This window comes from Micropterus dolomieu, linkage group LG18, assembly GCF_021292245.1.
Source record: "Micropterus dolomieu isolate WLL.071019.BEF.003 ecotype Adirondacks linkage group LG18, ASM2129224v1, whole genome shotgun sequence".
NCBI classification, from domain to species: Eukaryota; Metazoa; Chordata; class Actinopteri; order Centrarchiformes; family Centrarchidae; genus Micropterus; species Micropterus dolomieu.
The window spans coordinates 29,915,060-29,942,753 of NC_060167.1; the positions used below are offsets into that span (position 1 = coordinate 29,915,060).

Below are 27,694 nucleotides of genomic sequence, written 5' to 3' on the forward strand. Positions count from 1 at the left end.
GCACAATAACCTCCTGAATCAACCAAGCAACCACATTCCTCTTTGACAGAGAAGCAAGACATTATGGTGAATAAGAAAGAAAAGTGGCCTACTCATAAACAACACCATGTCCTGAAAACAGGCCTGCTAAGGCGCACACACAGTTTAATACCCACAAGCACATCCACACAAGTAGGTGCTCAGCGGCGATGTGTTCCTGAAATGATAATAGCCTTTTAAACAGAGGCATGGCAGCCACACCAAATCCACCGAAAAAGCACTTGTAAAGTTACTCACCTATTTGAAAGGCATCCGACGAGCCTTGCATTGAGCAAAATCTTTGACAATGTCCTCAGTAGAAAATCCAAAACAATCTTATTTGAGAGCTTTGCGACCCTCTCCTCCTGTTCTTTTATCTCCTGTCTCTTCTTGAAACTACTTTTATGTTTGAATGGCATGACTACACATGCTCTGCTAGTCTACTTGTCAGATTGTTTCTGGAGTCTTTTCGTCTTGTCACATGATCAAATAGAAACTTAAGGGTGGGCAGCCACACACATATTACCCAGCAATCATCACTGCATCTGTGGGCTATGTCAAATGAATACCAAAGAAAATAAGACTAAATTCATTCTGTTAAATCTGTGGAATCAATTTTTTATACTTCACTGTATCCGTATACCTTATAGCCTACTGCTTGCTACAGACTTTAATGGTTAAAACTATTGACTGCAGTCAGTAGTTTTACCCACTAAAGTCTGTGGTGTCAGACACCACGGCAAAGGGGGAAATGCACATTTGGGTGTATATATACACCACTTGATCATCATTATAAGAATTGCCTATGGTGAGCTAGGTATCTACTGTGACATGATGACACTAAGAGTGTTTTTACCGTGCAATTGACAAAAGTCCAGCTTTAAACTTCATGGGGTCCCAGAGCAGCTGTGCTGTCTGCTCTGTCCATACCTACTACCCTGGCCCTCCTTCACCCATTTCACTTTGTTGTGGACTTTAGACATGATGTCATGCCGGGGTCTATTAGCCAAAGACATTGCATTGTTATTACTCATGCATATTGCATGTTCATGAGTAATAACAATCTTATGATATAATATACAATAGTATAACAGGATGACATTTTTCTGCATTGAGAAGGCGTACTTTTACTTTTAGTACATTTTTGCGAGTAACATTTTCAATGCAGGATTTTTACAGTGTGCAAATCTTTCTCCACAACTGAGTGTGAAAGTAAAGTAAATACAATTCCTTCCAATTAGAAGCAGGCTTTAAATAGTGCTGTTACCATACCATACTCTCAGTCTCTGTAGTTATATGCTCAGCAGTGACAGCAAGCAAGCAAGCAAGCTTTTCCCCTGCAAACACCCATCATATTGTCAAGTGTATATGTGTGTAATCGAATAGCTTCCGTAGGCAAAACATATTCTGTCCTTTCTGTGTCTTGTGTGTGTTTCGCATACCACACAATACAATGGAGAGACTGTGTACTGAAATGTATCTTGCTGGTGTCTGATAGCTGGTGTGTGCATTATCAGTGGTGCAGTGCATTAATTTCTTGCTATTTTTCTGCATGTCATGGCATAAAGGCAGACAAAATTACATTCACAAACATATATGAATTGCTTACTTTGACTGTTCAGTTACTCACACACCCCTTGTGCAAACAGGACTATAGCCCACACATACATACAGTATTGTACGCAGATACATAAAGGGCATATAGGGGCTCAATACAAAAGACACAATGATAGCAACCAGTTAATATGTATGCAGCTCCTGTGCCCTCCTAAACACACATGCATGTGAACACTGTGGGGCTCCTCTTTATCAGTGCTGCTCACATTGGCACAGACACATGCATTGCCAAGACTGCCAGGCTATGGCCATGCTAATGTAGCCCGTTAGTCTAACAAAAGCTCAGGTCAATGGAGCCTCCAGTGGCTAATTGCTTCAGAGAGATAAGTGAGTTTGACGACGCAGCAAAGAACGGCTCAGCAAGAGGAAGCAGTGAGGGCGAAAATGTTAATGAATCCCCCGTTCACTCCACCGTCAATATCGGCCCGTCGCAGGCCTGCCGCAAAATGAATATTAAAGACACTTTTGATTGTTTGCCGGGTTATTTTTTGCTTGGTTTCATTGAATTGTAATGGGCTGTGTTGGGGTGTTTTTGTCACATATTCTATACTGGGTAAGAGAGTGGAGCTAATGCAATTAATCCCCACATCATCACCTGACCAACCAGGCAACCAACCAGCTGGTTATCACCTGGCTAAAAGCTGTGGTGCACCGGAATACTGAATGAAGGGGGCTGACAGCATTGTGTTCTCTAGTGAGCCGAGTGATGATAAAAGACCTGAATACAATTAGATGGGGTTTGAATAATGTATTTTTTGAGAGCTTTTGTGCACACATCTGAGTATATTTGTGTAATTATATATCATGGTTATTGCACCTGAAAGATTTGATCTCTTGAAGGAAACATTTTGGCTTGAGTTGATTTGTTCCCTCAGAAGTGACAGTGACAAGACCAGCGACTGCCATCCGACACAGATAACGTCGATCAGATCTTCTTCATCAGCTAATCTCCCTTTAACTTATATTAAATCAATGTCAGACAGCAGGAGGTGGAGGCTGTTTCCTCTACAATGGCAAAGCTGTCTTTTCCTAGCTGACTCGAGTTGTCACACATCTCTCTGCCTCTGACAGACTCACTTCATCTGAAGATTACCATTCTCACTGAACATGAATCCTGAACCCATATTTCCTGGATATGGCTGGAGGCTAATACAAATTGGACTTGTGAAAAGATGATGCATAAGCCAAGGCGACAGTGTTTCATCCCTTTATTTCTCCCTCTCGAGGTACAGATTGTGTGTGTTGCCGATGAGTGTGATGATGGACTATTGGAGGCGTTTGGTTTGACGATGCAAGTGGCCCCTCGGGAGCCACACAGGCTTAGAGCATAAACAAAGACATACTTAAGATACTCTTCACACACAGCCCTTCTCTCAAACACTATAGCTATATCTCTTTATCACTGTTTATTCTTAGGTAGCTCATTATTCTTCTGTTTTCTCAACGTGCCTATCCATTCTCATTAGCATGTTATTCTAGAGTCATGTCCTCAGTGCTGTTTGTTTGCTTCTGTGGGTCCTGCCCTCTGGGTCCCACCAGTTGCTAACCCGTGGAGATGAAAGCAATTTGTCTCCATGGGATGTTTGGTAGGTTAGACGCCTACTGACACACTACAGACACATGTTCTTCAAGTTAAAAACAAGATTAATTTTTTACACTGAAGAATGTGTCTGTAAGCACAACTCGTACAGTGAATAGATTTCTTTCATTTTTTTGAAGCCAGCTGGTAACAGGGTGTGAGTCCGAGGCTTTTTTAATACAAAGAACGGAAAATGTATAGACACGTGGATGGGCACGGATGCCTGCAAATTTGGCATGCTATGTAACATCTCATTAAAGGTGAATATGGTAATAGGAAATCCCTCCAAGATACCTTGAGGCCTTTTAGTGAGTTCAGTCGTCTTCCTTCTCATAAATTGGCAAAGGCGGAGGAGTGTGTGTCTGCTCTACTGCAGGTCTAGATAGCCTGCACAGCAATTGTATATCTATGTACGATGCACTTTGCAGATTTTCTTGTTAAATAGTGGTGACCTGAGACGAGCTGTGAATCTCTTCCCTGGCAGGTCTAAGCGATGTCAGATGTGAAGGTGGAGCTGCAGCGTCAAACACCAGCCACCAGGGAGCAGCGCAGTGCAAATTGTTCTCAAATATTGATTCTGCTGCAGACAACCATGTAGGACGGAGGGAGCAAGGCGCCAGGCTCATCTACAGGATACCAAACCTCTGGGGGAGAGGGAGAGATGTAAGGATGGGGGGGGAGAGAGGGTGAGGAAAGGAAACAGAGCCCTCATATGGTTTGATGTTGCACAGCTCTGGAGCTGTTTTGCCTTACGTTGGCTATAATTAAGGCTTGTCACTTTCATTTCTGAGACATCATTCTGTTTATGTGGGTGTGAGTGCGAGGGAGGCTGGTAAAAGTTTGAAAAGTGTATTTATGTGAATGTAGGTTAATATAATGTAGTGTGCGAATGCGGCTGCAGAAAGCCATCATATCCCCACTCTAAATGGACCATTGTTGCTGAGACGCAGCTCAAGGAAAGAGCATTGTGGTGTGACTGGCCTAACTGCAGTGCTGCATCGTAGGCCTAAAAATATTCCATGTCAGTGGTCCCAAGAGAACCCCAGTGCTATCCAGGCCTCTCAGTAATGAGAGAGTGGAGCTGCCTGCCACCGGTAGCCCTGCTGTCCCCTAGCTCCCTCTGGCAAAGAGCTCAGCACGGGAGCTGGAGAGGCAGCGGCTCAGCTCCCATAGATTTATCATAGCTCACAAAACAGCATGCCTGAAAGCAGAGGCTCTCATTCGCAGAGGAGCAGCCCCCCAGCGGGATAACCCCTGGGCACACTGACCCAACACATTCACATATCAGAGAGGCAGACAGATACAGTTTGAGAAAGACTTGCACTTGGATGTGTGTGTACGTGAGATGGATTTGGAAAGCATGAGATCAAAAATCAACCCACTAGTGCAAACAGCTGAGAAATAAAGATGTAGTGTGTGGGACAAAGTGTGTGGAAACTATTTTCACTGTGCCATCGTTTGTATGATATGCAGTGCAGCAGAAGAGAGAGAGAAGGGCACCAGAGAGGGGCAGAAAGATTCAAAGAAAAGGGGGTGTGAGAGGCACAATGGACAGAGATAATGGAGAGATATAAGTTGGTTGTATGGAGCACTACGCTATTGTAAGCAGTACAGTAATGATCATGGGGAAAAACATGTTTGCAAAGGGTTGAACTGCCATTATAGGTGGCAATTATTTCAGTGTAACTCAATAAAGCATTGATGTGGAGAAGGATTCGGGAAGCAATCAATGGGCAATGCGCGCACAAAAACATACTGTTTCTCCTAATAAAGGTAGTTAAAAGACCCCTATTCATAAATTCATTGTTTTGTATTTACAGTGCTTTTAGAGATTAAGAACCTGAACATTTAGAGAGAGAAAGGAGAAAACATTTCCAATAAAGTAAAACAAAAGTGTAAAGACAACTTGTCCTCCTTGTTTGAACATTTTATGGGTCTCCGTTTAACAGTTAACATAAGAGATGTCACAGACTGAATATAATAGATCAAAGATATATAACTTTGAAGGCTGAGCTTGGAAATGTTTCTGGGCAAAACTGAGACAGATGAATCACACTTTGCTAGTCATATTGTACCAAGCTGTATGTAAGCGAGGCTCAATAGTCTGAGCCATTTTTAACCAATAACTACTCAGGAGTAATGGGCCATAATACATACATTTATCTACTTCAAGTGTTAGACAGTTTACAAAATGCTCACCTTCAATTTCATGTAACATTCACAGCAAAAAATGGGAGATATCTAGAAAAACAAAACATTCCCAAACGGTTTCAACTAGTGCAAATATCTTACATGAATTTTTAATATGTTGTTATGATCCTACCCGGCAATTCCTAATTAGAACTGCAAAATGACTCCCCCAAAACAGTCTTCATGGTAGTGACTTGACCCACAAGAGCAATTTGATGCTAATTTGCTATTTGCTAGTTATGAGCTGCTATTGCTTTCATTTCTCCCAAATTATCAGCTCTACATATTGACAACGGGGCTGGACTGTGTCCAGGAGCACTCTAAGCACAGCTTTTAGTTCACATCTCACACTCATCCACAAATGCTTTGTTGAAATATATATTTTGAAATCCTTGATCTGTGTTTTAAATTGACCATTTTTGATCAATCCACACTTTGTCCATTATTGGAAAATAAGAGTCCATTTGTGTTCAGTTGTACCCTGGGTGTCCATAAATGTAGTCCATTGGTCTCACCAACCAGCATACTGTATATGCTGTATGTTTGGCTCCATGTTGCCATGTGTACATAGTTTTTGATGAGCACATTTTATCCCATTGTTTTGTGATGGATAGCAGTCCGTCCCTTAATATTTTCCCCATCGTTCAGTAAATATGTGTAAGTCATCCATCCTTTCCACATGGAGAGTTTCAGGTTTCCTCATGGCTCAGTGGCTCTCTTGCTATCGTGTGACCTAAAAAAAAAAAAAATACCATAGATAAGAGGAGAGAATCAGTGTCACAGAGACATGTAATTAAATTGACTCTGTCCCACATCGCACTTGCTGAATGTATATTTTCATTTGAAAGAGTCAATCAGAGGTCAGTGGAGAATATTCCAAATTAAACCATTCCCTCTCTATTTCTGGCTCTCTGTCTTTCTCATTGGATTGAAAATGTTTTTTTTTCCTGTCCAGCTGGCTGACTGATTGCAGGGACCAAGAGCGTCTCAACTGCTAAAGCTGGATTTCACATGTCTCAGAGCTGTAATGGTTTGTTTACACTTAGGAAGTAAGTTGAAGGCATACAACTGGAGATGTATAGAGCTTGTTTTCCATCAACAAACCCCATCCCATGTGCATTAATTATGAAAAAATCTGCTTGAAATATATATATCCAGTTTTAGCAATGAAAAATGCTGTAAATGTTTTATCATAAAGCCAGACATATGAAATGGGAATGTGGAAATATGTATCTTATGGTGCAGTGTCTTTGCTGTTCCTTAATAAGCAGTGTTGTGGTGCCTCGGTCAGGCTATCTATGCATCTGTCTACAGCACACCTACGCTGTGTGGGAGTGAAAGAGATGGACAGATGTAGGTCATCATGGTGAATAAGACGGTGAGGTGTTCAATGGAGGTCATGGGTAGAAAGAGAGATGCAGGACAAAGAAGAGAGACACAGAGGGAGTGAGAGAGCAGGGCGAGCAGTTGCCAGGGAATCGATGTCTCATTGCAACTATCTTCAGTGACATCTGCCACCAAGTCTCCAAGTAACTGCTCCGCGGTCCCAAAGCACCTTGCAAATGCACAATTAATGTCCACTGATGCAGTCAGCCATTGGCGCCTCATTTCCTCTCTCAGCTGATCAGCTAGTCAGAGAGGGTGGGAGCGACAGAACAAGAGAGAAAGAAAAGGAAGAAGAAGAAGAAAAAGAAGAAGAGAGATGGCAACATGCAACATAATGAGGATAATTGCACCTATCAGTCCCAGAGTTGGTGTTAGGCCCAGGGTCATTAATTCCACTGCCTGTGACTGAGCCCAGCAGTGCCTCTGTTTCTCAGTCTATCCCACTCACCAATTTAATTATGACTCTTAATTGTAAAGCCTCTGTGGAAGGCCCCAACCATAATGCATTCTAATGAATGCGACAGATGTTGTGATGTTATGCTATCTCTCGAGCAATTACTCCTATGGCGCCTGCACCACTTCCCTCACAACTGTTTATTTTTTCATTTTTCACCTGTAAATGAACTGCACCTGCTACATCCCCTGACATGCACTCTGCCACTTATATACATACACCCCAGTCGTCAGTTCCACAAATTAACTTTCATACTTCGACAGCTTACAAAGGGCCATGAAGGGCCCTCATTTGAATCAATTTAGCTCATCTGAATAGCGTCATTTTACATGGAAAAATGTGGTGTAAACAGTGGTTGTGTGGTGCAAAGACTGTTAGCTAGCTCTCCGTTTTGTGTGTGCTTAGAAAGACCAGAAAAACACAGCCTTGTCACTGTAAATGAAAAACAAAGCAAGTGGTGCCGATCTTGCCACAACATTATTCCAGCCAATCAACAACAGGTGGCGTTAGTGTTAAGCGCACAGGAGTGATGGAGCAAGAAGGCAGTGGGGGAGAGAGTTCTACAAAGCCAGCACATTTGAACATGCTGGACTCAGTCAAGGAGAGATGGCCGAGAAACAGTCAAAGAGGAAGAGAGGTCTGAAGAGTACAACCTGAGAAAGAAGTCATATGACCAGGCAAGAGGGGAGACCTGAGTTAACATCTGTGAGGCGTTTCGACACGGGAGAAACCTCTAAGATTTGAAAAGAATGAAAACCGACACAGAGGTGTGTTTTATCTGCTCAACAGGTCAATCATGGTTAAGTTTAGCTACAAAGTAGCAAGTCTCACATCACCTGTCAAATTTTTAGGCTGTTGGATAAGTAGTAGGCTAGGTCTAAAAGGTCCAAAATATAGCGTTGATGTTAATTAAGGCTCACTGCGGGGTTTGCTTGTTGATTAGCTCTGTATTTTATTCATAATCTTTTTTTGATTTTTGAAATGAGTGCTTAAATTTGACTACTCTCATGGGCATCTTGAAGATCTAAACTATCTTTTTTTATAAGATTATCTTCAAATATTCTTGGTTCACACAAGTTCTTTCATTTCATATACAGTATGAAAAACAGAAATAAGAGTTATCCAGTTGAAGGTTTGTTTACCAGACACTAAGTGAAGCAAGGTGTTTCACAGGAGGGAAAAAACTATTCAACTGAAGATCAGGTCAGCCCTAGCTACATCAAATGGTTGATCAAAAGCGGGAAGATGCTCAGTAATACATTCATTTATTCTTTCTGGACATCATTTGTTTCCCAGGCGATACTGTGTATGCACGTAAAACAGCACAGGCAAAAATGAAAGAAAATCACCAGCATGTGTAGTTGACAGATGCAGAATATGTACACACAACTCAGTGTCAGTAAGACACTGAGAGAGAGAAAGAGAGACAGGCATGCGAACAGGGTCACACTTGCACTTGTATACAAACACTGACAGACATTCTTTTCACCTTTGTGGTTTTGACTTTGTTGCCAGTGCTGCAGGACCAGCCAGTCAGGTCAGGCAGGACTTTACACTCCTCTCCGTCCATACACGGCTGCATCTGGCACCACCACTTCTGGGCTACAATGGAGGCTGGAGCAGGAAATTGAGGTTTAGAGTAAAAGAAAAACGGTAGGTTACTAAATGGATACTATGATACGATGAAGAGCACTGGATAAATGACAAAAGGCAAGAGTATAACATAACAACTGAAATAATGAGCCCACAGCACATATTTACAAAGTAAATGTCACAGCGCTGTCCATGGTGCTGATCCTACAACTGGGACTATAGTACAATCAGCTCCATGGTTCTGTTCAAACTTTCAGTATCTCTGAGCAGTGTTTTTTTCATCTTTAATATCATAACTGTGCTAAAATGTATAGCAATAACCCTCCTTTCATTTTAATCAGATTAATGTAATCCCTCAACATGGGATTTTAAAGCCTTTATGGAATAGGTATGCATGTCATCCACGAGAGGGGAAAAAAGGAAATTAGACAGAACAGGGGAATTATGACTATGATTTGACTGTCATAGCTGGGCAGCAATAACTAAACGGGAATATAAACAATCAAAATCAGATATGGATACCTGTTAATGCTGATGATGTTCTAACAAAACAGAGGTCTTTGAATAAGATACTGTATTGTCACTACTCCCAGGGGTGATTTTGTCTGAATTTTTAATTATTCCTATTGCTTAATACAGAAAGCAAGAACAGGATTATAATGAAGCAATGCTTTCAATTAAATAGCATTCTCCCACGTCTCCTCTTGTGTATTTGAGACAAAAGACACTAATGTTTTTAATCTACTGTATGATCTTAGCAGGCATGAAAGCCCTCTCTGAAACTCTCTCTTGCATTCAAACATTGCAATGTTGTGAAAAACTTTTTCCGTTTTTTGTTTTCAAACTGATTGAAACCAAATTTCCCCAATTGTATCAATTTTTCATAGCTTCAGAACTTGGCCTGATCCACAGTTAATCCAGCGTTAAAACCCAAAGTTTTCTCATGCCTTAGCAGCTGACACTCAAATCTTCCAGATCATCTGACCCACTGTCTAGACAGGAGACAGCCCGACAGCTGAGAATAACTCAATTCCCTCTCTCCTAACTCATCCTCCATCCATCCTCCTGTCTCAAGTGTGGATGCTGGGAGGGATAAATGAGTGCACCCGTTTCTCCAACTTCATTAAACTCGTGGATTGATGGTGCTTTTAACTGCATAATGGAAAAGAACATGGACAGATCCTCTCAAGCATCATGTAAGAAGAAAACACTGTGACTGAGAGAAAACGAGGGAAGAAGGAGGAGAGGGAGGAAGACAAGGCTAAATAATAGGTGAAAACATCTTTGTAGAGTGGAAATAAGCTGCAAGGGGAACTGAGAGAGGCAGGCAGACAAGGTTGGGGAGGAAAGAGGCTGTTTGAGAATGACTATCACTGAGTCCAAAGGAGAAAGGAGTAGATTAACTAAAGAGAATAGAGAGAACGTGAGTAATGAACTGAGGCAGAGTGGAAAATAGGCAGCACAAATGCAACGTCAGAGACAGTAAGATATGCAAGGAAAAGAAGGAAGCCAAAGCCAAGTTGCAAAGTAACCAAAAAGAAAAAAAGCCATCACGGAGCGTAATGTTGAACACACTGTTATGATGCATGAGCTCAGTGGCAGTAAGCGGTTCTAAAAACCAATGGCTGTGTAATGCTCGTTAATGTGGCCATTATGGTGTCGACGACGGTGCTTTTCACTGCAAGAGTGTTATTTAGAGCTAATGGGCATGGCCTGTGAGTGTTATTATGGAGTTAGCGTTCCCCACAGCTTATCTCATGCTATACTGTGGGGCAGGGCGGGCACGACACATAAGCACCAGCCTGTCAAGTCAGAGAATTATCAGCAGCCGCTATGAGGCCTGTGATGTCATGGATAGTTCAGATGTTGGACAGCACTCACAGACAGGTCTAAACAGGTCAATGATAAAAAGATTACAAAGGCACTTAGTGTGTGTACAGTAGGCCTAGTTAATTCTGAGATCATCACTTCTGGGACCATATATTTTTCCATGCCCTACGAATAGAAAATGTGTAGAGGCTGCTGATGGGTGCTAGTTGGATTCACCCTTTTACTGTCATGCCTTTGAGGTCGGCTGCCATATAAATGGCCTACAAACTTCTCTTTCTGCCTAACTGTTTCTGAAGGTATAGCATTTGATTTCCACTCTGAATGGACATCTTGAACTCTACTTTAAAGCAATAGTTTGATATTTTGTGAAAGTATTTGCTTCCTTGTCAAGGGATATATGAGAAGTTCAATACCACTCTGTGTGGTAAATATGAAGCCACCACCAGAAGTCACTAAACTTAGCTTAGCTTAGCTTAAAGCAAAGACTGAAAACAAAAAAAAATAGCTACAAAGCTAACAAGTTGTTCATTATTCCGAGTCACATTGGTCGATGCGTGAAGACCAGAAAAACTTAAATAACGTTATTAGCTCAGTTACTTTCAAAATGATTGAGCAAAGTTGAAAACTTTACACTTTTTTCCGCACTATTATATTGAAGTAAATGTGAAAATGAATCATTGCCAAGTTCTTGAAATAGACAGAATGATGCATATTCTCCAGGAAAAATGTGTATAACACATGGAGTACCTCTCAGCTTCCTACTCTAATTGCATCAGTCTCATTAACAGTGTATATTTATATTCACAAAAGGTGCATATGCTAATTAAAAAAGGGTTTACAGCTGAGGCATTTCATTACAGTTACTATCAGCTCATTACAATGGAATTTGCACTCAAAATGGTTCCCTTTTAAGTTCTCTCTCAAACTTTCAGCACAGGCTCAGCTGAGGGCGAACGTCTAGACAGTGCTTTGCTTAAGGTGCAGGTGATTAGGCAGCACAAGGGACTGAGGCTATGTTATTCCCCAGGTTCTCGCCTAGTCTCTGGGGTTGTCTAAATAAGGTCTGCTGAGGTTTCACGCTACAAGGCTGCCTACAGCTCTGTCTCTCCTCTTACTGATCACAACACGTCACTCTCACGCACACTTGATAAATGTCACTCATCGTTATGCCTGTTATTGTTGCACCTTTTCATTTTTGTTTGTGTTGTGTGAGGATTCATCCCAACACAGCTTCTGTTCATTTCTTCCTGCAGTGCCGTCTGAATTGTCATTGTCATGTTTGTGACATCAAGTGGACAAAGTTGAAATTGCAGGTCCTCTCATCCACATGTTTATTCTGTGACTTCACATAATTGAAGTATTAATTAGACTATAATGACCAAATATAAGCCTTTATGCTACGTGTATGGAATGCCTTGTTATCAGCCAATTAACACTGAGAATGTGTGCCGTGTGCCACATCCGCAGATATTTAACAAGTGCTTAATGACAAAAAAAACACCATACCATTTCTTTGGGTGGAAGAATTATTTCAGATTTTCACTAGAAGTAAGCAAACATTCACTTCACACCCTTTTCTGCAAGGAAGAAGGAAGGAAGACCAAAACCAGGCTTAATTGATATATCTAACACTATATGAATGAGAATTTTTCACACTAAGCCAATCGGTCAACTTACTCTACCGTCCAACAATGACATAGAAAATTTATTTTATGTAATTAAATTGAATACGTCTCCATCAACTATGCAAGTTCAAAGGGACTTCCTTCACCTATAACCTTTTCATCTCAAGTCATTCAAGTTACATGATAAAGAATAATAGATTAGCCTTTGATTAAAAAAAAAACAAATTCAGTAACTACATATCCTGTGGTATTGTTAAGATGTAGGCTGTTGACAGGCATACTGACACAATATGTGCACTGTGGCGTATGTCTGTTAGAGTGCGTATTAATACTTAACAAATGTACTATCTGAGCTCACTCCATGGAGCAACGCAAACAGCTATATCTGTGTGTATGGGCATGTGTACTGTGCATTTGCATGTGTGCACATATAGATGCCTTTCTGTTTGTTGTGTGTGTACATGTATGCAGTCCCCACCGTGCGGTGTCAGGCACAATCACAAGCAGTCCTGTGCCCTTGCTCCCAGGTCATTAATATTTAAAGGTAATATGATGTACATTCTCTTTCTCTCTTACACACACACACACACACAAACAAGAAGTTTGGGATGGACCCAGAGGTATGGATACCCTCAGGCATTGTATCTGTTCCACTCAGTGATCCTGGAGTGCAGAAGCAGTTGGAGAGAAGCATCCATCTCTTTCTACAATGATTTACTAACATACTGTATCTCTGTTGCCACGGCTCACGCAGCCATGCCAGCACACCCAGGTATGCATGACGAGAAAACACAAGTGCAGCGGAAAAACTGTCAGAAAAGGATTATACACGGTGAACGGTTACACACATACACAGGAACACACTGACAAAATGTCAAAAGCATGACATTATGGAGCAGATACAGTAAACAACAGCAGGTGGATGTGTGCTGAACAACTAAACTACATTTCTGCCCAGTAATGAAACATAGTTTGTCTGTCACTGAGTTCAGCAAACCACACACCAAACTAAATCCACTCATCCACTGTTTTTATCAAGTCTCTGTGCTGCCCGTCTTTCTCCATCACCAAACACACTTTAATGCTGGAAAGATTTTAAGTCCTTTTTTACTGGTTCTCAGAGAACACATAAATGCAGCGTTGGCATGTCACTCTGTACTGTCTCTGTAAAATATTGTACTTTGCTCTAAACTACATTCACCTAATGGTTACAGTAACTACTTTCTTAGATAAAAGCAAAGAGGTTAATTTAATGTGGCACATTGTTCTAGGTTAAATGACCCTGCAGTATATAAAATGGCTCCATTTAGCTTTGTATCAGCTAAAACATTAAAGTGCCCCTTATACATTAATGAATCAATAATTGAGTAATAATGAGATACTTTTTTTGATGCTAATATTATGAATGCAGACTTTGACATTGCGCAGACTTACATTAATTCCCGGGAGGTGCTCAAAAGCCCAAGACATAACAAATACATTCCTAACTAGCCATGTGAGTTTAACTAAACTTGGCAGAAACCCAATTGAGACAAAAAACATTGTATTTACCCTGAATGGTACTGCAATAAAACCAAACAGTGGACACACATTTTGTTTACTTAGACAAGCTAGTTTGTCACCAAACAAAACAGATTAACCTCTTGACCTCTATTTATTGGCTATTCTCAATTCTACCTCTGAAAACTGTTTACACTCTGATTTAGACTTTTCCAAATCACCGTTACTATTTACAGCACTCTTCAACTCTTCATTTACACACATAACACACCACTAATTCTACTAGAAAGTCAAAACAAAAAGAAGTGTGTTTCATGGCAAATGAAAAAAATCAAGGAACAGAATGCTGAGATGTTGTGAAGAATGGACTTCACTAGAAAAAGTTGGTCTCACAGTAATGGGACTTGCTGCCATGTACTCCTCTTTCAGCCAGCATGAATAATGTAACTCCATTTACACTATGGCTACAGAGAGAGGTTTGTCTCTTTCCATCTGTGCTCAGGCTTAAAAGGTGAGAGTAGCGTGTGTGGATGTGTGTTTGCATGGACGTGTGTTTGTGCCTAAGACAGTGTTGGATGAGGTGAGATCTTTTGTAACTGTGATCACAGAGGTCAAGCGTGACTCATAAGATAAGTGCTGCTGAGCACTGGATTTGGAAGCGAGAGGTGGTGAGACTCAGAGGTGGGATCTGAATAGGAAATTTCAAAACCTCATGGCTGGTGATGGAGGAACTGAGCTGCTTGTGTGAGTGTGTGTGAGTATGTGAGTGTGTGAGTGTGTGAGTGTGTGTGTGTGGGGGGGGGATTAAGACCATCAAAAATAATTTATTATCGAATAACTTTCAGTAACACAGTCTATGGTCTATTAGCTTCTCATCAGTGTCATTCCTTCCTCTTAGCAAACTATCCCGAGAGGTGAACAAACAAAAGCAAAGCACCAGGGATATGCCTATTCTGAAAGGCTAGCTAAGTTTCACATGATTCCTTATTTATCACAGCTTTCATTACAGAGCCAATCATCTTTGCTATGGTTGCCTGATTTTATCATTATCACGCAATTCCCATCTAGGAACTCATCAAAGAGGTTCAACAGCAAATCTACTTTTTTTATTGGGTGAAAACAGTGCCGAAATGAACTAGCAGGTGTGCTTGTGACTGAGTCATTTGAATGGGAAAAGCACCGTCTACTGGCCACATGCAGGAACAGCGGCACAATGGATGGAGGTGGTAAGCCGGGTGCTTTATGGATAACAGTGACTGCTAAATATGGAAGGTGCATGGACACATGCATGCAGCACAGAAAATCAGAAGTGAAATACAAACACATTTGCTCCTTTCTTTTCAAAGGGAAAAAACTACTCGCTAATAAAACTAAGGAGCAAGTGAAAGTGGGTAGATTAGGTTGCAAATGAAAAACAAACAATAAATAAAAGTTATTTAACCAAAATGTTTGTTTGGGGTCCTGGAGACCCTGGGCCCTCGTTAACAGCACAAAAAACAACTTTCTTATAGTTTTATCAGCTTGATACTCCATGACTTTTCCTAAATTTATTAGAATATTGATCACAGTTTTGACCAACTCACAAGCAACGTTACTATGTAGATAACACTCTGTAAATGTAATTGAGTGTGAATGAGTTTTTGGCCTAATAACAGTGCTAATGTAGGTAATTTCTGTATTTTGCCACCCTCTTAAAATGTGTAGGCCCAGTTTGTGGCTAATACTTCTAGTAAAAGCATAATTCTTATAAATAAATAATAATTCTACTCATTGGGTTTTAATAAGGTAAAAAGAACATCAAAAAGACAATGCAATTTTAATCTTGCAAAACAGTTAAATGATTCATCAAACCAAAAAATAAATGTATTCCTTGTTTTTAGAGTTCCTAAAATACCATTCAAATAAAGCAACCCTTTTGTTTTTAAATACCAAATACCATTACAGTACCGAGTCTGAGTCAATAGAAGTGAATAAACTAAAGCTAGTGCAGGGTGAATCAGGTGTTTTTCTTATTTGTTTATTTTCTCTCTTGATAATTACGATATCATTCATTTACTGGATTTGGGTGCTAATGTGCGGATACACTCTTTTTTCATAGGGAATAAACAAACCAAAAACTGCAAACCTGATCAAGTTCCAAGTCTGATAAATACAGCCCTTCATTACATCGTCCACACATCTTATCAAAGTCTCTATTTGTGTTGGGTTTATCAGTCCTTCAGGTCTGTGTGAGTATGGATTCAGTTTCCACCCCCAGGCTGACCTTAACAGTTTGAATAACCCGTGTGCTTCGGAGATTCACTGGCTCTACTCAACAACTATGTATTTTCCTCTGGTAGGGGGCTAATACAGCATGATTGGATCGAGTTGGCTGACAATGTGTGTGTGTCTGTGATCTCAGCGGAGCGTCTGTAGATGATAGGGGTCAGTGACACTGCTTGTTTCTTGCTGGGAAGGAGCTCGTGGAGCGGACAAACGGGTGGAACAAAGGTCTAAGAAAACAACCCGCAGCTTCCATCTGTCTATCATCAATGCACTCATCACAACACAGACACAGCACACATTAACCGGCACAAACACACTTATACTGTATGTGCTTGCTATGTATGTGTGAGCTGACCTCCTTGGATAATTAATTTGCTCTGTACTATGAACAACATAATGATTTGATGTCATGATTTTACCCATCTTTTTTCCTTATAACTTCCCTCACACCAATGCTTGTGTTATCATTCAAATATTATGTTCCTTATCTTTTATATGGATTCCTCCTCACTAATGCCTGATGTCTTGACCTATAAAAGAGATTAAAAGAAAATACTATCTCTATCACCACCTGTCATATGCTCAATCAGCCCGAAGATATGAAATGGAATGCTGTCCCAAATAAAATCAGGCCTTTTAAACCGCAGTTTCAATTTCCAGTGTTGAGTCCGAGGCAGTCTTGGTCGACAGCTGTTGTATATTTGCTTCTCCTTTCATACGGCACGGGGGAATAAGGAGGCAAGGAGACTCTGGTGACTGGGCTTCCATTACCTGCATTAGTGGCTTTTACCTTTCATGTTACATGATCTCCTTGGGACATGATGAACCACACATTATCGGACTAGCAGACAGTACAGTTTTCTTCATCTCAGCTAAACGCTGAAAAACATCCTTTCTCCAGTGTATGTGTATTAAAATAACTTTAATAATCAGTAGATTAACTGTGACGTCTTGGTATTATTACCATAAACAAAGAAGGCCATGGTGGACATTTATTCCCGGGCTCAATTTGAAATCAGGGATATTCTTAGTGCCAAGTGTTTATTTTTTCTTTCTTTCTGTGTTTGTTTGGCTCCCTGTATCACCCCCGGTGTGTTTCTTTATTATGTGGCTTTGCTAAGATTGATAGACAGGTGTCATTTTTTTCATCAGCTTTTCATGTTTCCAACTACATTTAAAAGATTTAACTCTGTTTGTGCTAGAATCAAAAAAGCAGTGTCTTCCTGTGTTGTGGCATTAAAAAAATCACTTTCCACACAGAATGCAATCCAACACAATGTATCTTTCCTGCAATGGACTCATTTATTTATTTTACTAATATCTCCAAATAAATCAGATAATGATTTGTTTGAGGCAAGATGTTTTAAGTAGCAACGTAAATGATACAAGATGACTGAAAGCGTTTTAGCCTCTTTGACACTGTCGGATTCAGCAGTGCATCAATAATTACAAAAACAGTGTTGTGCAGCCAAGCACCGTCCAGACATTCAAAACATCATTTTGAATTCTTGTCATGGTCCCAAAATTTCTGAAAGATGCTAAAGAGGTTCCCACAGAATTGCAAAGGGCCTACTGCAGAATTGTGGGAAAATGATGCACAAGACATCTCAAATATTTGTCTCTGATTTAAATAAAAACACACCATTCTGTGTTTGAATACTTTCCTGAATGTAGGTGTCATATAGCTTTAATGCAGTGTTGATACAATGTGGAATTTTATTAACACTGCTACTTAAGAGTACATTTAAAGAAAAATGAAGGTTTCAAGTGGCTGGTTTTTTACAGAAAAAGGAAGCCTATCCTTAAATAAGTATTAATGTCTTATACCCATAGGGAATGATCTCAGTTGTGGGGCTGCAAATACAGTACTTCACTAGGATATACGAATATACACATTCACACACACAAACACACAGGGTTGCGGAGATTTTACCTTCCACACAGGAGGGTCTGGCTCTGGTGGTGCCAGCAACCTGCCCAGGGAAACAGGAACACTTGACGGTTTGAGAGCGCTCTTCAATCTTATTCTTATTACAGCAGCGATGGATGGCCACCACCTCACATGTCCCCTGCTTCACCTGGTATGAGACTGAGACAAAGAGAAAGTAGAGGAGAGGGGATTATTTTCAAGAAATTCGCCGACTTTTATAATGACTTATTGGTGTTTTGACAGTTTGGTGCCGCACAAAAATCAGTTTTAATTCAAATAAACGTGTGCTGCAAATAACATACACCATAAGCTTTTCAGAGGATTAAACAATGCTGAATTATTTACTTTTGTATGAACTCCTCAATTTATTCCAGCCTCATGCGCTTTGATTCATAAGTAAACACTCTTTAGTGATACTTTGCTTTTATTCTCAGCCAAGTGCCCTCATTAACTTAGACACAGAAGCGACTCTGTTGTTGTCATTGTGTGCAGGAGAAAAAAACACAACAGCAGGAAATGATAAATAATAATTTCTTTGGACTCCTATCAAACATAATAAACCACTTGATCTAAGCAAAGAAGTTGAACAGACATGGTGCAGCAACCCACTAATAGGATAAATCCTTATGGGTTCAATCTGTGGATGTGTACATATGCAGTATGTCTGTATGTGTGTGTGTGTGTGTGTGTGTGTGTGTGTGTGTGTGTGTGTGTGTGTGCGTGTGTGTGTGTGTGTGTGTGTGTATGGACGGCTGCATGCATGTCTCCACATTTGTGCGTCTGTGAGTATGATCCTGAAAGTCATGATTAATATGAGGATAACTGCTTTTCACCTGACACCTACGACACACAATCAGCACCTCCATTGATTATCTTTACACAATGGCAAAATATGTGTTCGTGTGTGTGTGATGTTACAGAAACAGAAACTACAGAAAGTGCTATCAAAATGTTCCAAATATCTGCCTTGATTATCATCCTAAGGGAAAGTGTGTTTTGTTATACAGACTAGTATCCACGTGCTTAAAGAGAAATGTGGATACATACCAAAAAAGGCAGGGACAGTCATGTAAGTAGTTTATATTTTAACATCATTTACAGGTTTCCTTCACAACAGGATAATGCGAGGATAATGTGTGAATAGGCTTTTGTTGTATGTCAGTGTTTAGCAGTGTGTTGTAAAGTGTCTATGCTAAAGTTACACACCCATGAATCTCTCAGGAGGAAGGTTTTATGGCCACCTAAACAAAAACGCACAAATGCTGGGTAAAATGTTTAGTATATCTAATCTTTGTTTATGGCTTCTGAACAGATTCCAGCCACCTTATCTTCACTCGCAAAGCCTGTGTGCACTCCTGAGAGTTTTTGGCACCGAGCACAGCAAACCCTGCTGGCGACAGTACTACCTATAAGCCTCTTTACAACCCTGGAAAAACCTTGGTTGTACTGTACCAAAAGCCCAGATTTCATTTATGTATGTGACTTTAACCAGACCCCAAAATTTTCATGCTCAGCCGAATGAGCTTTGAAGGCACGCACAAAAGAGCCCACACACACACACACACACACACACAGCTGCAAACACACAAACTCAGTGCACACAAAGCGCACACACACTCTGTAGAGGGTTCCATTTCTGCAGGCCATGGCCCCTCTCATCCTTTCTGATTTAAAGTTTGTTTGTTCTCTTCTCCAGAGAGCCCCATCAATGATCCCTGGCTCTCTGAGGGCACCCCTCCGCTATCATCCCTCCACTTTCATTTCCCTCACTTCTCTGTCTCAGGCTCTCCTGAGGCTGGAGCAGCTGCCGGATTACCCACGCACACGGACGCACATGCACACAAACGCATATAGCCGTTATATACTGATAAAAATCTACAATATAGTTAAACAGAACAGAACTCAATGGGGAAAGAACTATCTGTGCAGCCGTAATTATAACTAATCATCACAATGAGAGCACCGAGTAACAATGTAAAACAAATGAAAGTCTAATTCAAACGCAATCAAATTGCTTTGTTTTAATCAGCACTCATTATCATTACTCTCCACTGTTAGTGCAGAGCAGTGACTGGGTAAGACTGGTCAATCAGCCTCCCCCTTGTTCGTCAGAAAAAAAGAGAGAGGGAGAGGACAAGTGATGTCACAGGCAGCAGAGAGAACAAAGAGCAGCTCACCTCCTGCTGACATAATGAGGCCAGAAGGTCTCCTCTCTTTATTGACTACATCAGACCTGGGCCGTGTCATTTTGTGCTTTAAAACTGTAAAGCTTTAAGAATTTGGGTGAGCAAGTGAAGATAAGCCAACCTGAACGTCATTTATGTAATTTAAACCTTAAAATATTAGTTTGGGGTCTGGTGTAATGTATATATAAGAAAAAAGCCTAAATGCTTCTCTCAGTGATTTCTGTTATTTACGTAAAGAAGGGCCTCCGTTGGGTTTTCTTGTTCCTGTAAGTTGCAGCTTAATGAAAAAAGAGAGTCCAAGGTGCTCTTCAAGCAAATATTTCAAAAGCCTTTCTTTCACAGGCAGATCAAAAGGACAACCTCAGTGTGCTTCAGACGCTGCCAGTGTGGCCTTCAGGGAGTAGCACAACAAACTGCATGCAGAAACAAAATTTTTACATTGATGATGATTTGATGATAGGTGAAGGTTCCTTTTTCAGTTGACAAAATATTTCTGAAATGTCACTTATATTCGTTTGACAGTTTTGTGGAGAAGTTTACTTTAGTAAGATTTACCTGAGCCTGAAAAGTTCATGAAAATCTTATCATGCAGATATGAGAGGCTGTAGTTAAAGTTGTTTTATTTTCCACTTTCCAGATGAAGAGCCCAGTTGCCTTTTCAAGTGTGAGTGCGGACATGATCACTAAGTGTGCATATTAAAGCCCCAACAGATGATCAATTTCTTCAGACCTGCACAAATAAGCTACATTTCAATTTATATATCACATCATATCTCAAGATCCAGGATGTTACAACTTGAGAGTGCACGAAAGTCTGTTTAGTTTGTGGTTTTATTCTCTGCTTCTGAATCAAGAGCAAAGTCAAAGTATTTGGAAGTGTAAAACTCACAGGTCCGGTGATGAGGTGGCAACATTTCTATGTGGGGTCATAGAAATGCATGTAAAGAACAAAACCATGGTGTGAGCAGTAATAATAGTCTTTTTCTGTTGTGTTTTATATCAATGGCATCCTGACCTTGCTTTTATAATGGACAGCTGTTTTTTTCTCCCAGCTTAAAGAGAAACCTTTAATCATGCTGCTTTATCATGCTGCACCAATGATTGTACCGTATAGCCTGCACTATACTAAGGAACTAATCAACAATAATGATTTGAATAAATTATAATTTCTGAAAAATATAATTAATAATAATAAGTAGTTGGATATGTTAATATGTGCATGAAGGGACGGTATGATAGGTGAGCTTGTAAATGTAGGTCTCTATAGCAAACGACTCTCAGTATGTAATGTTAATTTCAGTACATAATAAAGATATTTCCTTGTATTGTTTGTGGTATGGCATTTTATATTCAGTTTAACAAGACTAGGAGCCTACAGCCAAGCTAGCAGCTCTGTGAGTCTGTATCATAGACTGTGTGGTCTGACAGACAGACTACTACTAACTATCTACTAACTAACTACTAACTGCTACTAGCATGGCTAAAAGTGAAAGTTGTCAAAATTGTCTCAGTTTGCAAAATGCTGCACAAATTAGATTTGTGTTTCATTTAGAAGAAACTGTTCAAAAATGTTTCACAATCATTGTAGCCATTCTAACCTACAAAAAATAGTCAACAGCTGTCAGTGAGTTTTTAGAAGACGTTCGGAGTGAACAGCATAAAGCTGGGTCAATATCTACCTATGGCCAAAACCAAGAAGTAGCAATCAAAATAGTACAAGACCAAGACCCACACATCAGAAAGTGGTCTGGAGGGCAGACTGGAGTTCTGCAGCTTGACTCTGAGGACTGTCAGTTTTGTCATCCCCCCACCGGCCCCTGTTCAGAGAGCTGCTGCCTGTCACCCCTCATCTGCTTAAAATTCATGTGTTGAGCAGTCAGCCTCCAGCTAAATACACATAATAACTTTGTATCTAATGTCTCAATGTTGCCTTAAACCATTCTGTTATGGCCATCTCAGTGTAATAGAGCCCAGTACAAGCGGAGATGAAAAGACTTCTCAAGCATGGCTAAATGCTTCTATTCCCGTGGCAGGCAAAGGGAGGTGGGGTGGGAGGTAGGCTGGTGGGGGGTTGTAACAGTAGGTGGGCAGCCAACAAACCAAGCTACCTTCAACTGATGGGTTAGTCAGGCGATTGATGCATTCTGACAGACACAGGCAAGAAGGAGCATTGTGCAATTTATCAAAAAGCTATGTCTTTCCTCTGTCAATACTTGACAAGCATGTCCAGTGCTATGAAAGGCCAGATATCTACCAAATCTGTCCAAGGTAGCAAAGTCAATGTCGAGGGGACATCCTTGTACGGAACACAGGTGAGTTTCAAGAGAGCAAGATTACAGTAATCAGATAGGGGTGGTACACATCATCATCAAGCTCAGGTCGTCTACCAGACGCTCTGAGGGTTCTGCGCAGTATCTTAGCTGTTCCAAGGACTGCACTCTTTTGGACAAAGACTTTAAATGTTGGAATCTGCTGGAGCCCCTCTCCCAGTTTGTCCCCAGTGATCCATTACTTTTACCCTCCACATCTTTTCTAGCTCCCATTTCAACCCTTGGTATTTTTCAAACTTCTCGTGTTCACTCTTCTTTATGTTGCTGTCGCTTGGGATTGCTACATCTATCACTGCTGCCTTCTTCTACTGATTGTCGATCAACACGATGTCTGGTTGGTTAGCCATCACCTGTTTGTTAGTCGGGATCTTTCTGCTACCTTAGGTATTCACTGGATCTTTGTTGTTTCATCCTGGACAGTGGCCTTGACACTCACTAGCCATTTTATACCAGCAGGGTGTCTGATGACTGACAGGTGCGTATGTATTGATGGCTTGAATCTTGTTTTTCCCGTTCAGCTGACTTTTCAGGACTTGCTTTTTTACTCTGTGTACGTGTTTGGCTGTGACCGAGTCCTAATATTGTTTTTTTTTTCATTATTATTGTTGCCATACCTACCTCCTTTCTTTCTGTATTTGCCCTCTTATATCACTCGTTGCCCTTCCTTCCCCTCCTCCATCCCCTCCTCACCCTGGTCCTACACAGTCCATCAATCCTTCTGACATTATCAGTGTTTAACAGGCCCACAGGCTTTATGCTAATTATCATAACAGGTCCCTGGTATAGCTGAGTACCCCTGCGCAACAAATCTATCCCCTTTAAAACCTGCTCCTTAAGACCTTGCCAGTGCTGTTTTTTAAGGAGACATCTTATAAGCAGCCATGGATAAGGACACACTGACAAATTTAAACATGCATGGATGCACACACAGTTGTGTCTACAGCAAGCTTGCTTATAAAAATGTAAAGTGCCCATATAAGTACAGCAGTAGCCTTGACAGTATCTTTTTCCTCATGAGCAAAGGCGGGCACACTAACACTTCATGAATTCATGAAGGAATGTATATTTCTGGGAATTTAAGAAATCATTTGTGGACAACAGTACGTTGAATGATGGATTAGTACTTGGTCCCTGAAACCAAAACAATTTTGTTTATTTGCTACGCATGCTTTAACAAGCTGTGGAAAGTCGCCATACCCACCATTAGTTTTGCACATGGAAGTGTATCACTTCTGCGAGCTACTGACTGAACTGCTGGTCTCAAATAATCAAATTTCAAGCACTCAAACAAGAAAAGAAAAATGGCATGTGAGAATTTCAGTGCCCAAGATTTAAGAGTATCATTTAGAGCTTCTCAGTGCGTTATGAGTACGCTCAGTCATTTTACCAGCAAAGAAAGTCTGGAATGCAATATACTGTGTGACCTGCTTATGAATTCCTCCGTGTAATTGTTATAAAATACAGTAAAAGACTTTACAAATTGAATGAAAGATCTTATGGGCATGCTAAAGTATTTGCTGCATGTTTGGCAATAGCTTTCATAATTTTCTACACAGCCTTGTTCTATTTGTGAGAGGGCCAACTGTGGAAATTGCAGTAGAAGTAATGAATACATTAGTTGATTGTTTTCTGTGTTTCATTGTGTTAAGATATGGATCAGGAGAGGGCAAAGCTTTTTCCTTTGCTAAGTAAATTACATGCATTTTGTTTGTGAGTCGGGTGTGAAACTGACCCACAGTGATTATTGTTCTGGGCATATATATAGATAGATTGACAGATTGCCTCTGAGAATGACAGTTAGTAAATGAGACTAAGGTCAAAAAAAACAAACAAACTTTTAGATGCATTTTTTGACCTCTAGAGCCACCATGTGGCAGCAAATGGTACATCACCAGTAACAATACGTTGATAAAACAAATGCCTCACTGACCTGCCAGCAAAACAGCAGTAAAAACACTTAAGTAGAAAACACAGAAAATGTATCTAGCAGTCATAATGTACAGCCAATTATTTTTCAGCCTCAAACCACTGTGTGTGTGTGTTATGTTGGTATTCACAGCCAACAAGTCCTAAACTTCCACCAATTAGAGTAAACCCTTTAATAAAAAGCACCAGTTGGTCTGAGAGGCATCTTGTTTCACAGCGAAGGCGAAATAAGAAGGGGGTGGGCACCCATGCTGACCTTCACAATACACAGGGCCTGCAATTAGTAGTGTCCCTGCCGTAAGCAGGCTGCCTCCTCTCCATCAAAAGGAAGCTAATACAATCACTGCACAGACTGGATGCTGGTAGAATTTCTGTGGCACATAAAGGTCACCTTGCAAAACACAAGCAGTGAGAGCGTAGAAACCAAGAGATAATTAAGGGAATTGTCATAATTAAGTGTGAGGAAGAAGTGACTTGGGAGGTTGTCGCCAACAAGTTGAGGCGCAAGATGTTGTGACTCAGCACAACTGTCCCTGTAGCCAGCCCCAATGAAATATTAACAAGACTGTGTTGGTCATTTTTTTGGTTAGGGGGAGGCCTGTCTCCATGACTTATGGAAATTAAAGATAAAGAATATATTTAGCTTGTGGGCCTCAATTAAGTCAGCGCTGGCTATGGTGTCTTTTTTCATGGATGTCTCTGGGAATAAGTGAAGTGGTGCTTTGGTTGAAGGGGGTACTTCAGAGCTATGCATATTAATGTATACATGGGCAATTATCAGCCTGAGGATTAGAAGTCATGGGCCTGACATACATCCTATTTTATAGCAACTCTAAACCACTAAGAATCAGGCTGCTTGAGAACAACAGCATCAGCCCTGAACTCCTGGATGTCTGCAACCACTCTGAATAGATCAGATCACACCCACACTGATCTATTTGTTTTGACAGCTGCTGACAGATTAAGTGCCATCTATATCTGTATGGGTTAGATCATTCAAAACAGGGGTGTTTTTGTATCCAAGCCCAAAACGAGGTGTCTTCTAGATTACATTATGTCATACTGAGGGACAGAGCAAGTTGTTCCCGCTCAGCCCCCTCCTCCAGGTTCGGGATGACTCAGTCAGTAACAGGCTCAGGGAACATGTGTTTTACCTCTGCAGTGACAGTCTAATTAACCTCTCTTGGTGTTGGAAGGGGGGTTCGGAGCAAGACCTGGTGTACCTGTCGGTCCCCGATGGTTACGGTTTCCAGCGGACGCCGGGTCAAAGCAGAGCATCACCAAGGCAACGAGGAAGACCACCTGCAAAGGCCAAGCTGACCTCCCCCACAGTTTCATCCTGAGAGAGGGATAGTGGAGAGAGAGGGTCAAAGAGGGAGCACAGAAGGGAAAAGAGGAGGAAGAGGGCATGAGAAGAGGTTGGACCCCCACTACCCAAAAAAAGGAGGAGGAGGAGGGCAAACAGCACAGCAAACAAAAAAATATTGCTTTTTGAACAAACAGAAACAATGTGAGAGGTGAGACAGCAAAGGTCGAAGGCAAAAAAAATGACAAGCCCGAGAACAGAGTAGACGTGAAGAAAATATTCTTCCAGCACACACACACACACTGTGGGTATTCTCACATAGCGGCAGACTATTTGAAATGACTATTTGACCAGAAAATGAACAGACAGCAATTAAGCTAATGGATTAATCGTTGTTTTTCAAGCAGAGCTGCTTGTGTTAGGTCCTGAAATGTGAATATTTGCTGCTTTTCTCTGTTTTATATCCGTACAAACTCTATACATTTGGGTTTTAAACTGTTTGGACTAAACAAGTAACTTCTGAGAACTTGTGGTGAGTATTTTCCCTATTTAGTTTTTCACTATTTATAGACTAAACAATGAATCATTTAATTAAAAAAAGACTAATTGATTATCAACATAATCATTATTTGTATGTCAGGACGTCGTCTCACCTGTTGGTCATCTCTGTCTTCTTTGATCTCTCTTCCACTCAGTCGCTCCTCTATGGACAGGGTGTACAGGCCATGGCTGCATTCACTCACATCTCAGCACTGCTCTTCCTCCTGCTTTTCCTCTTCCTCCTGCGTTTCCTCTTCCTTCCCTCAAACAGAAGGAGCCCCTGAAGAGAGGAAGTACAAAGAGACTCGGTCAGAGAGGCCGGTCTGCCCTGGGGTTCCTCAGTGGCCTCCAATGGACTTGTATGAAGGTCTACATACACACACACACACACACACAGGTGTAGAGATGTGAAGGCCTAGATTCTGTCAGATCCATTGTTTACAATGGGTTCACCTACCCCAAGGCTGAATGAATGTGATTCCCGCTATCACACACAGCTCTCAATCTCTTTCTCTCTCTCTCTCTCTCTCACACACACACACACACACACACACACAAACAACTCATGCACACATATATGACATATGTACTTACATCATATACATACGCACACAGATGGTGACACTGCAGTGTACATAAAAATAAAACTTATATTGATTCCAAAGTGGCTGTACAAAACAAAAAACATAATAAAGCTAAAACATTCACGGGAAGCAAAATCAGATGATCAAATAAGCCATAAACACAAGTTGATGTTCTACACGCACACACACACAACAGTACATTTGCACAGTGTTTGCAAGGTAAATTCAAACACTGTCGGAGGACAGCAGGAGAGACTCTCCCTAATTACAGCTGAGTGACAGCTTCTGATGCGTGTGTACTTCTACACACACACACACACATACATCCAGAGTAAATTACCATCATGCCATAAGAGTGTGTCAACACACCTCTTTACAAAGGGACTAACTCTGCAATCTAAATGAAAGACAACAGATTCACATTAATAACAAAATGTTCTCCCCTCCTCGAACCTTCATTATTCATCATGACTCATTGATATGCAGCTCAGTCCGCTGCTATGCTCAGGAACTTCCTGCGAATGTGTCAGCTCCAACCAAGCCTGAGACCTCCACTGAGCCATCAGTGTAGTGCCACTGCCCCCTGGTGGGGAACAAACCAACAGCAACAGCCACAAGTGAGTCTGATCGAGAAGAGACATGTCAGGAACAAGCACATATTTCTACATAAGCGAGAGACAAGCAGGGCAATGAAAATGAGACAGCATTAATGCGTGTGGTTAGTGACTATTAAGAGAGATGAATATTCTTTCAAAACGACATCAAGGACTGACACAGGTCAAAGACAAAAAATAGGATCATGAGGAGGGGAAAAGAGAAGGTGAGATAATGAGAG

At 40.9% G+C, this 27,694-nt stretch overlaps 1 protein-coding gene across 1 annotated transcript; it reads right to left on the reverse strand.

The window, feature by feature from the left end:
* Nucleotides 1-5,620: 5,620 nt before the first annotated feature.
* On the reverse strand, nucleotides 5,621-25,767 carry tafa4b (TAFA chemokine like family member 4b). Its single transcript, XM_046028714.1, has 4 exons — nucleotides 25,653-25,767; nucleotides 17,991-18,146; nucleotides 8,734-8,858; nucleotides 5,621-6,137 (listed from the first exon to the last, which is right to left on the reverse strand). The coding sequence occupies exons 1-4, from the start codon at nucleotides 25,765-25,767 to the stop codon at nucleotides 6,126-6,128; spliced, it is 408 nt and encodes a 135-aa protein (XP_045884670.1). The 3' UTR covers nucleotides 5,621-6,125.
* Nucleotides 25,768-27,694: the final 1,927 nt, after the last annotated feature.

Coding starts and splice junctions, on each gene's coding strand:
- tafa4b (XM_046028714.1), bottom strand. CDS start 25,767: ATGAAACTGTGGGGGAGGTCAGCTTGGCCTTTGCAGGTGGTCTTCCTC. Junction 18,147..25,652: donor TAACCATCGGGGACCGACAG/GTACACCAGGTC, acceptor TCTTTGTCTCAG/TCTCATACCAGGTGAAGCAG. Junction 8,859..17,990: donor CAGACCCTCCTGTGTGGAAG/GTAAAATCTCCG, acceptor TTCCTGCTCCAG/CCTCCATTGTAGCCCAGAAG.